Consider the following 13,672-nt stretch of genomic DNA (forward strand, 5'->3'; position numbering starts at 1 on the left):
GGGTGGGCTGTCCCGGACTCTGTGGGGCCGGGTGGTGCTGCTGCTGTGGGTCCCGGTCCGGATGGGCCTGGGCCCTCTTGCCCCGGTGGGTTCCAGAGTGTGGGGGTGCCTACTGGGGTCAGCGGGGGAGCTTGGGTGTAAGACTCCACCTCTCTGGGGACATCTCGGGCTCTCCGAGGTGTGGAGACCTCTCCCCCCTCGGCACGCTCCCTGCCGGTGGCTGGTGTTGGTGTGTTGGTGGTTCTGGGGGCGACTGTGGCTCAGGGATTTGGGAAGCCTCGCTTCTGTCAGTCTGCCCCAGGGCAGCTGTGGCTACAACTGTAGCTTGCCTCCACCAGTCTTATGAATGTGAGAGTGAATGAATAGTGGAATTGTAAAGCGCTTTGGGTGCCTAGAAAAACTCTATATAAATGCAATCCATTATTGTTATTCGTTTTGGTGTCTGGGGCGGGGCGCTCATGTATGTACCGACTCACTCCTGGTGGCCGATTGGCGGGGCCTGGCACCTGTGGCCCAGCTAGGCCCCTTACGGGGGGTCGGGTGCCCTCAGGCCTCTCGGCCTGATACCCGGTCTTCTCTGGCACAGCTGGCTGCTGGCAGAGCCCGCGGGCACATCACTGCAACCCCCTCTGGCCTCTGCTCCGTGGCTGCTGGGTGACCTCTCGTTTGGGGCTCTCCTCAGCTCTTCCCAGGAGGGTGGCACGTTGGCCCCCTGGTGGTCCTCCTCGGGTCCTCGTACTCTGGGGCCTCTGGATGTCTGGGGCCTGGATCTCCTCCATACCTGCTTCATGCCCTGGGGGACGGGGCTATGGCTCCCCACACTCCCTAGCAGATCGTTACATGGAGAAACCTTTTGAATACAAGCGTGCTGATCCACACAGGTGTGTACACAGGTGTGCACACAGGTGTTCACAGACACAAACTACACCTTTCTTGGCTGCTGCCTGAAAGCACATTGTGCGCTGTCGATCTTGCGTGCTGTAACATAACATCTAATATTTGGTATCTACTGTTATCTACTGTTAGCTGTTTTATTGTGATGGTGCTATATTTATTATGTTGCTCTTTCTTGTTTGTTTTCTCTTCTGTTTTTTCTTATCTCCATACAGGTGATCCAGGTGTTTTGTTTGTTTTTCTTTTTTTCTTCCCCCCTTTCTCACCGTCTCTTCTCCCCTCTATGTTTTTTTTCTCCCCCTCTCTTTCTTTCATTCTTTCTCCCTGTCCTATCCCCCAGTCATGTCTGTCCCATCTGTAACAACCAAAAATCAAATCAAATAAATATATAATTATAATAAAGGTCAATCAAATGGCCCAAACGCAAGACCGTGATGATCCAATTGGTAAAGTAAAGCCGCTTGGCATCTTTCTTGGCCTTCAGACAACAATTCTGATGGCTAAAGATCCAAACGGGACAGGCAAAAAAAAAAAAAAAAAGATGAGTCAGTGAAGCAAACTGATCAGCTGTCTTATTGTGTCTTTTGTGTGTTTGGTTTTGTGTATTCAATGAACCGAACGCCGTCTTTACTGCACGAGGGTGTGACCATCCACATCCTTTCATCTGTCCACTGTCAGCCAATAATTTTATAAAAATCTGGCCAAGTCTTCCAAGTGTGCGTGCTTTTCCTTCTGACCAGATGCAGATTTCTGTACCATCACTTTATTGCCCTTATACTGTTCAGCACACAGTGTATGTGCGCTAAAACAGAAACTGTTTCACTGCTTCTTTGTAGTGGCAGGTTACAAAACATCATAAGATGCTGAGTGGCCATACAAGATGGAATTTGGTTAGCAACAACTCTCTGAGGCCTTTACTGTGAAACACAACGCTGTCTTATCCGGTTAACTTCAAGATTTAATGTGGGATTTTTTTGTAATCCAAGACATAATGCCAGGTCAACTCATGCTTTGAACCTAATCTGCTCCAGAGCAAATCATGTTCCAAATGTGAGATCAACAGGTAGAAAATCACCACCTACTAACCAGTAAGACCGAAAAAGAACAAAATAAATAAAATCCCCGATCCTGGAAGATCCCTCAGACCACTGTGTGCAGAGAGTAGGAGGGTGTAATGTCTTTGTCTTTCCATGATGAGCAACAATAATGAACATAGATTCTCTACAACAACTTTATTGTTTTGGAAGTATTAATATATTATCCCAAAACTTCTACATTTAACCTTTTAATCAGACCAGCAAAAATCTAGTATTGAATTTTAGCAGCAGTCATAAAAAATTATTTGCTAAAAGCATTTTTGCAGCTGAATATTTTAAATTACAGTTAACTTTACTTTTTGGCTGTTTTACCTGTAAGACATTAAAATAACATGCTAAGGTTTAATAGTCTATATGGAATACACTCTGAGGCCTGGGCAGTGTTGTGCTAATAAGAGAAGGTTTGTGTGTGCAGTGAAACAGTAATTTTTTGTATTTCACAATTTATTGATATGTTTGATCCTTTCTGACCTGCGTTAATGAAGCAGTCATTAGAGCACCATGTCCGCTACAATAGTTCTGTAGTTTGATGCTTGAGTCGTTGCAGACTTGTTGAAACTCCCTCACCCGTCAAAGCAGCGTCTTTGTTATTCGAGTCCAGCAGATGGCAGTGTTTCACTGTCATATGACGGCTGTCTGAAGCTTCAATATGATTGTTCGTTTAAATTAGATCGTTTTATACAATAGTTTGTGTTTGCTAGGTTTGCTATGCAACAGTGGGGAGGAAAAACTCCGTTTTAACAGGAATATCTAGACATGAGTGATTACTGCAGTGGGGCACTATCTGTGCTATCTATAAGAAATGTTAGCAACAATAAAACTCTGAGGATCAGGGCTCCATTTCACTCCAGTGTTCAGTGGCATTTTAAAAGAGTGAATACCGACGCTGAATGTCTTTGTAAAGCAAAAGCACTTTGTTAGCCTTTACAGAGCAAAGCTATGGATCAATGTGCAGTGAAGAAAAATCCAGGTGGCCAGTCTGTCCTTTCCTAACCAATCACAGAGCTCCTTACATTGTTGCGCTGGAGAATAACTAAATATAATATAAAGATGATATTGAAAATAATCTTTTGTAGAGTCACTACTTAGTGGGCAGAGGACAGTTATCACTTTGCTGGATGCTTTAAAGTCGCATGTTCTGTATTTGCAGATTAACAGGATATTAACAGATTAACAGCTTTCATTAGACTTCATATGATAATCAACAGTGAAGTGTTTCTCTTTCAGTGTTTATTCTTGCTCATTGAATGATCTCTGTTCAGATAATATGCTGCACTCATCTCATGTTTCTTTAAATACGGCATCACTTGTCCAGCTGTCAAACTCTGAAAGAGTTACAGTTTCACCACTGAGCACTTTGAATGGTTATTCTTTTATTTAAAAGCACTTATTCTAGCTGCATCATCAATACGACAAAAACTGTGACTTTAGCAAAGCATCTAAAAATATTTAGGGGGAAATGTTCCTACACCCCTCATGTAAACGTTACACCTCCAAAAGGGAGAAATAATCAGAATAAGGCGTAATCATTGTCTTGATAATAATGACCATGAAAATGAAACTAGGCCTACCTTTAGTTCAGCACACTCAGTGTTGCATAAAGACATGCGAACATGCCATCATCCATTCTGGAGCCTACTTTTAAAAAGAGCGAGCTGTTTATTCTGGCTGAGTAGCAAACAGAACCAACCATGACAACCTAAACTGGGAAAACACTTGGAAACCTTGAACACTGGGAATATGGAGACACAGGGGGTAGGTGAACAGGCACTCTGACAAAGGACAGAGGAAAACAGAGACAATATATATAAGACAAGAAGTAACACAGACACCCTTTTCGGTGACAAAAAAGAGAAAATATCCAGTGAAAGGCAGTTCTCTTGGAAAAACTGCCTTATTGATGTCAACGGTCAGAGAAAAATGTCTGATAGGAAGGCAACCGTAGCTCATACAACCATTTGTTGCAACCAAAGAATGCAGAAGAGCGTTTTGGTCAGCTAAGAACAGGAAATTGAAGCTACAGTTCTCAAAATTTGACATGAGAAGATTGGATAAATGTTGCCTGGTCTGATGAGTCTTGATTTCTGCTCTGACATGCAGATGGTCGGGTCAGAATTTGGCATAAATAGCATGAAAGGATGGATCCATGCTGCCTTATGTCAGCTGTGCAGACTAGTGGTGGTGGTGTCACTGTGGGGGGAAGGGGCGGTATTTTTTTGCTGAAACGTTACATAGTGAGTGTGTGTGTGTGTGTGTGTGTGTGTGTGTGTGTGTGTGTGAGTGAGAGAGAGAGAGAGAGAGAGAGAACAACTTGAAACAAACTGCAGCAATAAGGGCAAACTAGTGCACAGTTATGTTTACGTGAGCGTTATTTTGTATGCATTTGTACAGTTCCATAACTGTGAGAATACATCGATAGCATTTAACTCTAGTAACAGGCATTTGTACCAGTAAGCATGAAAAAGTAGGGAAAAGAACTAGTATGTAAGCACTGACTAGTACTGTAAAGTATATGTGTATATAGGTCAATCGTGGCTCAAGAGTTCGCAGTTCATCCTGTAATTGGAAGGTTGCCAGATTGAGCCCCGCCTCCGACAGTCTCGGTCGTTGTGTCCCGGGGCAAGACACTTCACCCGTTGCCTACTGGTGGTGGTCAGAGGGCCCGGTGGCGCCAGTGTCCGGCAGCCTCGCCTCTGTCAGTGCGCCCCAGGGCAGCTGTGGCTACAATGTAGCTGCCATCACCAGTGTGTGAATGTGTGAATGACTGAATGTAGTGTAAAGCTCTTTGGGGTCCTTGGGGACTAAGTAAAGCGCTGTACAAGTACAGGCCATTTACTGTGCATGTGTTTATGCTCAAGTGTATGAATAAATTAGTCAGTTTTAAACAGTTGCAATTTAAACAGTAGAAGAGTGGCACTATATTTATATATTTATAAAGAATTTCAAACAACAATTAATTGATGCTCAAAGCAGGTTTATTTAATTAATATCCAGATTTCCAATTAGTTCCGAATTGATTCAGCAGCAAATCACATCACCAGTCACTTCAAGGCTGTATGTATTATTGTAAGGTAGACCCTACAATAATACATACAGAGAACCCAACAATCATATGACCCCCTATGAGCAAGCACTTTGGCGACAGTGGGAAGGAAAAACTCCCTTTTTACAGGAAGAAACCTCCGGCAGAACCAGGCTCAGGTCGGGGCGGCCATCTGCTGCGACCGGTTGGGGTGAGAGACTGAAGACGTTTGTTGTAGGTCTGATTGAAGGACTGATGTGATGGTAAGTTGTCTGCTGCTCCGCTTTGAATATTGAGAGATTAGTTGATGGATTTCAAGCCAAATTGTGCCCAAGTTTAAGACCACATTCATTGCTTTTTTTTGTTGATGTTATTGTTTTGGGCTTTTTTTCCACAAGAATTTCTAGCTCCCCTAGAATTCTGGCCACCCAAACGATGATTGCTGCTGAGAGAACACAAGGTTTTGTCCCCCTGTACTATTCATGTCAGTGCAGGGGGTTCTCCTTGAGAGGCCAGGGTGGAAAAAGGGATGCTTCAGAACCTCCGAGGGTGTTATGCGCAGATTTGCATCCAAGGCCAACATTTCTTTGATTAGCCTTACAAATAATGTTTGGCCATTTTCCGGTCCTCGCCTAACTTTCAGCAGTTTTTCGAGGTCATCGAGACACTTAAGTTTTATATATCGAGTTTCCTTTGATCGATAATGTGTCTCGTATTGAAATTGTTCTTGGGTCTTAAATGTCCAGCGCTGTTTGTTGTAGTTATCCTCGATGAAGTAGCAGTCAGTGTACAGGCCAGACTCTAGGAGATGATCTGGTAGCTGACCCTGGGTTTCAATTATGAATTTTAAAACATCATAATCGTCTTCCCCAGGATAGAGAGGCACCCCTGTAGCAAGCTCCACAGCTACCAGCCCCAGAGACCACATGTCGATTGCTTCGTGGTATGGAATGCCAAGCATAACCTCAGGTGCACAATAACCAATTGTCCCCACACGGTCACCAGGAATCACTGCAGAAGCAGGACATGCGAGGCCAAAGTCTATGAGTTTGACTTTGACGGGAGACTCACTGCGGTTCACAACCATGATGTTTCCAGGTTTGAGGTCAGCATGCACTATTCCCACAGAACCCAGGTGGAACAGAGCATTTGCAAGCTGATGCAAAATTGGCCTGAGTTCTCTCATTGGGAGACCTCGGTTATTCCGGTCCCCAATGTAGTCCCACAGGCTTTGGTCAAGCAATTCGAAATTCAAGCAAATGCGCTGTCCATCGAGGAAATAGTCGTTCCATTCCACAATGTTGCACCTGTCTGGATCCAAGCATCGTAGCTGCTCCAGGATGAAAATTTCCAGTTTTGCCTGGAGCAGAATTTCAGGGTCGCTCTTGTTGACTTTAATAGCAACGGTTTTGTTGTTTTTTGTATCGCGACATCTGGTTACCAAACCAAAGCCTCCTTCTCCAAGGAAAGCCTCTACCACGTGGTGATCTCCTAAAATGGTCCCTTCCGTTATTTGAAGATCATCTTCAGAGGCAGATGGGTTGGCTGAGGTGTTGATGTCTCCTTTTTGAGGAAATTCAACTGAGTTTTGGAAACTGCAGCTGAATTTTTGCAATCCATGACTTTTCCAGCTTGAAGGCTGCTGAGAGAGCACAAGGAGTTCTCCCCCTGTACTATTCATGTCAGTGCAGGGGGTTCTCCTTGAGAGGCCAGGGTTGAAAAAGGGATGCTTCAGAACCTCCGAGGGTGTTATGCGCTGATTTGCATCCAAGGCCAACATTTCTTTGATTAGCCTTACAAATAATGTTTGGCCATTTTCCGATCCTCGCCTAACTTTCAGCAGTTGTTCGAGGTCATCGAGACACTTAAGTTTTATATATCGAGTTTCCTTGGATCGATAATCTGTCTCGTATTGAAATTGTTCTGGGGTCTTAAATGTCCAGCGCTGTTCCTTGTGGTTATCCTCGATGAAATAGCTGTCAGTGTACAAGCCAGACTCTAGGAGATGATCTGGTAGCTGACCCTGGGTTTCAATTATGAATTTCAAAACGTCATAATCGTCTTCCCCAGGATAGAGAGGCACCCCTGTAGCAAGCTCCACAGCTACCAGCCCTAGAGACCACATGTCAATTGCTTCATCATATGGAGTGCCAAGCATAATCTCAGGTGCACAATAACCAATTGTCCCCACACAGTCACCAGGAATCACTGCAGAGGTGTTACATGCGATGCCAAAGTCTATGAGTTTGACTCTGACTTGAGACTCACTGCGGTTCACAACCATGATGTTGACAGGTTTGAGGTCAGCATGCACTATTCCCACAGAACCCAGGTGGAATAGAGCATTTGCAAGCTGATGCAAAATTGGCCTGATTTCTCTCATTGGGAGACCTCGGTTATTCCGGTCCCCTATGTAGTCTGACAGGCTTTGGTCGAGGAGTTCAAAATTCAGGCAAATGCGCTCTCCATCGAGGAAATAGCCGTTCCATTCGACGATGTTGCACCTGTCTGGATCCAAGCGTCGTAGCTGCTCCAGGATGAAAATTTCCAGTTTTGCCTGGAGCAGAATTTCAGGGTCGCTCTTGTTGACTTTAACAGCAACAGTTTTGTTGTTTTTTGTATCGCGACATCTGGTTACAACACCAAAGCTTCCTTCTCCAAGGAAAGCCTCCACCATGTGGTGATCTCCCAAAATGGTCCCTTTAGATATTCCAAGCTCATCTGAGCCGAAGGATGGGTTGGCTGACATGGTGTAATGTGTCTGTTTGCGCTGTGAATTGGTGAGAAACAAAACTGAACTTGTTTTGGTTTCTCTCGTAAATTGCTCTCAAAGCTTCTCAAAAGGGTTTTAGTTGCTGCAGGTCAACGTCCGTTAAGCATAAAGTAACAGGTGAGCGCTTCTATTTATAGGTTTTGGATCAAAGCAAAGTTATGACGTCAGAAAGGATCAAAGCAAAGTTATCACGTCACAAGCGATCGAAGCGATTCTAATATGTGCGCATGCGCACATATGAGAAGCGATCGAAGCGATTCTAATATGTGTGCATGCGCACATATGAGAAGCGATCGAAGGGATTCTAATATGTGCGCATGCGCACACACGTGCTTGTTTGTGTAATATTGTTCACACTAAACTTGACCCTAATCCATTTAATATCAGTCAATCAAAGAAAATGTTAGTTTTGGAAAATTTTAAAATGACATAACTGACAGTTAAAACATTTTTTGTTCATGTATTTGTATTTGTATTGTCTTCGGGATTTTTTTTTGCATACCACGTCAAGCTTTTCTGTATATAGTCATGTCGTAGATTTCGGAGCAAACAAGAAATTGAATTGGATTTTAATATTGCAGTGCTTGGATTTCGGATTTGGTGCTTAAAACTTCTTGAAACTGTAACCGTATTTCATTCACCACAAAGAACTATCTGATTGAATAGTTTTCTTATCAGATAGAGAAATAAAACGAGTCGCAAAGTCTAAAAGCAACATTTGTCTGCCTGGGCTGTACCTCTGCACGTTAGTCTGTTTCAATGTGTGACCCCCCACCCCCTCCCTGATCAGTCGGGGGTGAGTGCGCTAATGTGCCTGGAGGCCGTTTTAATGAGTGTTTGCTGGAAAACGAAAAATACAAGAAGGATTTGTACGTTTTCACAACGGGGGAGTTGCGTAAGTACTAGTAAATAATTTTCTCGAGTGTGTACGTTACACATGTTATTTGTTTAAAATTGGTATTATTATTTTGCTAGCTAGCAAACTCGCGGGATAAAGGATTGAAGTGCACTCAGTGCGATACAATACGGTGGCGCTATTCTAACAGTTAGTTATTGCAGGGTAACTTGTAGAATATGCTGTGAATTGAACCAAGATTACACAGCAGTAGCAGTAATACGAGTTACTTCCCTCAAGTGAAAGCGTTAAACGTTAGCCCGATGCTTAACTAGCCAACGTCAGGCTTTCTGATTGAAGGCTAAAAGCGACGTTGTCACCAAGTAAACAGAATATTGATGATATTTTTGTGTATCGCTGCAGCCTTTTCAAGTATTAACCTGGTGTCTTTGGGAACAGCTTAGGGGGAAATGACGGTAATATGACTGAACCATATGGGAAGAAAGAATAGGCACTTTTTGTGCTAGCGAAGTTTCCTCGCTTTCATTCAAAATCTGTTTATCATTAAACAATTGAAACATAATGGCTTCGAGCTGACATTGAGGCCTGTGGGGCACTATCAGCCACTGAGACAGTAGACAAGTGACTATTTCACACTTTAAGGCTGCCTGTTTATTTAAGGGAGATGAACAGTACATTCTAACTGTACATAATAATATCAATGATGATAGATTAAATAAATGGGTTTTTGAAAGACGCTTGTGCATTTTTAAAGTCTAAAGTGTTGAATTGATCTGAGTATGTCATGTGTTCAAAGCCTCTCCCAGTCAGTGCTGTTCTCTATGCCTGTCTTACTCTACATGATGTTATTAGCACAAACACTTTAAAGGTGATAATTAGGTCTACAACAATAACACAGACTGCAATGTAGTTAAGCGTCTTACAGTTAGTTTTGAATGAATGAACTTAAAAAACAACACAAGCAAAGATCTGTCTCCTCCTGTTTTTTGTGTCACATAAGAAAGAAGCATCAATATCTGATGAGAAGACTTATTAATTTGGCCTTTCACGTGGTCTTACTCAGGTGATGCGAAGTGAAATATGCATCCTTTTTATGGTAATGTGCTGGAAAATGTTGAAAATGGACATTAAACGTGCTTACAAAGTGCTTGAATTTGACCCTGAAAGGTGTATGAAGCCAGAAAAAGTCACACTTGGAGTAAAAACCTCTCATAGCAAGTTAATCATATTCAATTGATTTGATGCTTTCAGCACAAAATTTAGCCACACAGTCAGGACAGCGTCTGATTTACCTTCATCGGTAAACGTGTTTATGCAGTACATAGTAACAGTGTGGCTGAGTCCTCTGGTTCAAATCAGTTCCAGTACATTTGGAGATGTAAGTCTTAACCTTTCACATGCATCGGGAAGGAAAAAACATTTAATCTGCACAGTACTGCCGAAGTGCAGCGATACATTGTGAAGTGAACATTTGCATTTCTCATACAGTACCGATCAAAAGTCTTGAACCACCCCCTTATTTTTTCGTGTTTTGCCAGGTCAGTCTGTGTTAACGGTGTTATTAACTGCATTCTTCAACTAAAGAAGCGAGAACAAATGATGTGGGCTTTTGTTTTTTTGCAATAGGCTGCAAGTAAATGTGTACAGATACAATTTAAAATTGGTTCTTTGTTAAGTTTTGTGGTCCTTTCCGTGACTTAGGTGTCTGTTTATGTTTGAATGTTTCAGAGATTAGTGTGAAGGGTCTTAACAGACAAAAAGTGGTCAAATACAAGCCCTGGATTAAAAATCAGAAACACTTTAAAAAGCCTGGAGAGCTATTCCTTAATACCACTTTAAAGATTACAGGGAAGTCCGGATCCCTGGAAGCAAATGAGGGATGGCTCAAGACTTTTGCACAGTGCTGTACATGTCATGTTCCCTGTTTTATAGCTCAGCTCAAACTGACACGTTCTCACTAACTGCTTCTCATTTTCTCCACAGTAAACTTTGACCACTTCCAGATACTGCGGGCCATCGGGAAAGGAAGCTTTGGAAAGGTAATGCAGCCTCCATTTTTCACGCGACTTGTATATTGTTTGCCCTTAATTACCCACCACGGTCGTCATCTCTAAAGAATCAGTGCAAGCGAAGCGAAATGTGCTGGGATTACACTTTAGTTCTCGTGTGCTGCTGTTATTTAATAACAGTTATAAATGCAGCTTATGTAATTATTTCTATAAAGTCAGTTAGAGGAGAGCCGATTTCTATTTCATCTCACTCAATCTAGGTGGGAATTTTGACCCCACGTCTCAATTTAATTACACAGCACATTGAATGTCTGGATGAGACTTCAGTAATGAATTCAGGACTGTGTGTGTGTGTGTGTGAGATACACAATTGGGGCTGCAGAGATTGGAATAGTTTACCTTCATTTGAAATATCACTGCCCTGTGCACATTGTCGGCTTTAAAATTCAAACTTAAAGAGTTTGTAAGTAAACTGGCTGAGATGAGACAGACGATGCACCGGGTCCTCGTCTGAGTGCTGGCTTTCAGTTGTGCTGTCTCTCTTGCCCAGCCATGCACACACAGACACTGTGCTACACTTACACAGTGAGACAGATGCTCACAGAGACGTCCAGATACATTTTGTCCTTGCTGGAGGTCATCTTGTGTGTGTATTTTGGCCCACTGTGGCCTCACACCGAGCTCCTGCTGTTTTTTGAACACTTTAACAGCTAACAACTTTTAGCTTCCTGTTGAACACACTTAAGTGGTCACTCACTTCCTGTGCCCTGGGCAATAAGAGACGTTTTGTGTTTTATAATTTATTGATATGTTTGATCCTTTCTGACCTGCGTTAATGAAGCAGTCATTAGAGCACCATGTCCGCTATAATAGTTCTGTAGTTTGTAGAGGTGGGAATCACCATACACCCCACGATACGATATTATCACAATACTTAACTCACGATACGATATTATTGCGATTTCTTTTTTTAAATATATTTTTGCAATATTCTGGGTATTGCAATACAATATTTTGTGATTTATCACATATTTTTTCTACTGCAGATTTTGTCCATAAAGGTAAACTTTATCATTATTCATTTTATTTTAATAATAAAGTCTCACACTCAGTCTTTCTCTCATGTCAGTCAGTTTTATTGCTGACAAAGTGAACGGTTTGTATAACAGTCTAGTAACCAACTTAACTGAACATAACTATCTGGTACAATTATAGCTTATAATAAAATATAATTTTACATTAAATAAAAAAGTTTTCAATTTAAATAAAATAAAACATTTCTTAAATTAAAATAAGTAAACTGTCCTGTTTGTTGCTGCCCTAAAAAGTTAAACACATTTGGACAGTGAAGCAATGTCAGCATTCTTGCTCAGAAAAAGGAGCTGATCAACATGCTCTGAAGTCAGAGTGCTCCGTTTTGCTGTGACGATGTCTCCAGCGGTTGAGAAGACTCTTTCAGCCGAGACACTAGTACCTGGGATACAAAGGTATCTTTTTGCCAGCGTGGCCAGGAAAGGATAGACTTCCTCATGGGATTTCCACCAGCTTAGTGGGTCTTCTGTGAGTGCCAGTGATGTGACCTCCTGGTATCTTTTCACCTCCTCCTCAGCTGTGGCAGATAATGATTTTGGTGGGGCTCCAACATCACCATAAGTCTGACCAAGCAAGTCTGTTAACCCACAGGGCTTCCTCATCTTGGCTGGTATGAGAAGGGGTCTGGGATTTTGTTCAGTCTCGTCGGGTTTCTCATGATGTTCATGGGCTTCTGGCTCACAGATGGGCTGCTGCCTCTTTTCTTCCTGTAGAAAACCCACACACATACAGAGAGAGGGAGAAAATAAATATTTCATATCTTTTAGTATGCAGTAATATGTTAGCAAATTATAATTAATGTATTTAATTGTTAAATAGAATATTACCAATATGACAAAAATATCACCGATCTACTAATATTGTAAGTTATTTAAATTATAACACCAGAATGTTTGCTTACCTGAAGGGTTATAGCCTCAGCAACCACTCTGGCATAGGTTTCCTGTCTTTCCTCCAGTGACAGGAATGGCAGGGTTTTAAAGCGTGGGTCGAGAGCTGATGCTGTGTAGAGGGTGTTCCTCTCGACTGTGCTGGCATATCTCTTCTTAAGATCTTGACTGATACTTTGCTTGATGTTTCTGACCAGTGCTGTGTCACCAATGTTGTCTTGGGTGTCGTGCAACAGCTGTGCTAGCAGCGGTGCTACGAGAGACAGAGTAGGATTCTTTTCCTCAGACATCACAGTAGTCGCGACTTGCATTGACTTCAAGGCCCGGACAATTTCTTCAGTGTTCCCAATATCCATCTCATTTAGAGTAAAGATATGTGCTACTCTTTCTGACTTCGGGAGACAGCAGCGCTGCACAAATTGCAGGTTGTTGTTCAAGGAAACGCTGGAGCATGTCATAAGCACTGTTCCATCTCGTGCAGACGTCGGTCTTGAGCTTGTGAGTCGGGAGCTGTAACATTTTCTGTTTTTGCTCCAGAGTGTGGTTTGCCACTGTGCTTCTATTGAAAAACCCAGTTATGCGCCGCACTCTCCCCAAGACCCTGGCTACTGCAGGCAGGTTTAAGGCTCGTTGTGATGCCAGATTGAGCGTATGGGCGAAACACTTCACATGCAGGTATCCCGCTAGCTGAGTGGCAATTGTCATATTAGAAGCATTGTCGGTGACAACCACAAGATTTTTGTCGGCAATCCCCCATTCCTGTGCTGCATTTTGCAGGAGATTTGCAATGTTCGCTCCGGTGGGACTTTCATGTAATGTTCGAGTTTGGAGAACGTAAGACAGCAGTTGCCAGTCCGCTGTGAGATAATGAGCTGTTATAGTCACATATGAATCCACAGCCCGCGAGGTCCATGCGTCGCAAGTTAATGCAACCCTTTCTGCTGTGCTCAAACTTTCCTCAACTTTACGCTTCACATCTATGTAGAGATTGGGTACGGCTGTGTCGGCGAAAAAACGTCGTGATGGTATCACATACCTG

At 42.7% G+C, this 13,672-nt stretch overlaps 2 protein-coding genes across 2 annotated transcripts; both read right to left on the reverse strand.

The window, feature by feature from the left end:
• Window positions 1-4,948: 4,948 nt before the first annotated feature.
• LOC147302593 (uncharacterized) lies at window positions 4,949-7,913 on the reverse strand. The gene has a single exon (XM_086281725.1). It carries the CDS (start codon window positions 7,760-7,762, stop codon window positions 5,426-5,428), a length of 2,337 nt encoding a protein of 778 aa, XP_086137851.1. The 5' UTR covers window positions 7,763-7,913; the 3' UTR covers window positions 4,949-5,425.
• A 4,046-nt stretch (window positions 7,914-11,959) lies between these two features.
• LOC147302594 (E3 SUMO-protein ligase ZBED1-like) lies at window positions 11,960-13,091 on the reverse strand. Its single transcript, XM_086284281.1, has 2 exons — window positions 12,645-13,091; window positions 11,960-12,450 (listed from the first exon to the last, which is right to left on the reverse strand). Exons 1-2 carry the CDS (start codon window positions 13,089-13,091, stop codon window positions 11,980-11,982), a joined length of 918 nt encoding a protein of 305 aa, XP_086140407.1. The 3' UTR covers window positions 11,960-11,979.
• Between the last annotated feature and the right edge of the window lie 581 nt (window positions 13,092-13,672).

Source organism: Aulonocara sp. 'chitande type north' Nkhata Bay, linkage group LG23 (assembly GCF_057382095.1).
Source record: "Aulonocara sp. 'chitande type north' Nkhata Bay isolate Kocher_YH1m ecotype deep benthic linkage group LG23, A_spYH_male_GT1.1, whole genome shotgun sequence".
NCBI lineage: Eukaryota > Metazoa > Chordata > Actinopteri > Cichliformes > Cichlidae > Aulonocara > Aulonocara sp. 'chitande type north' Nkhata Bay.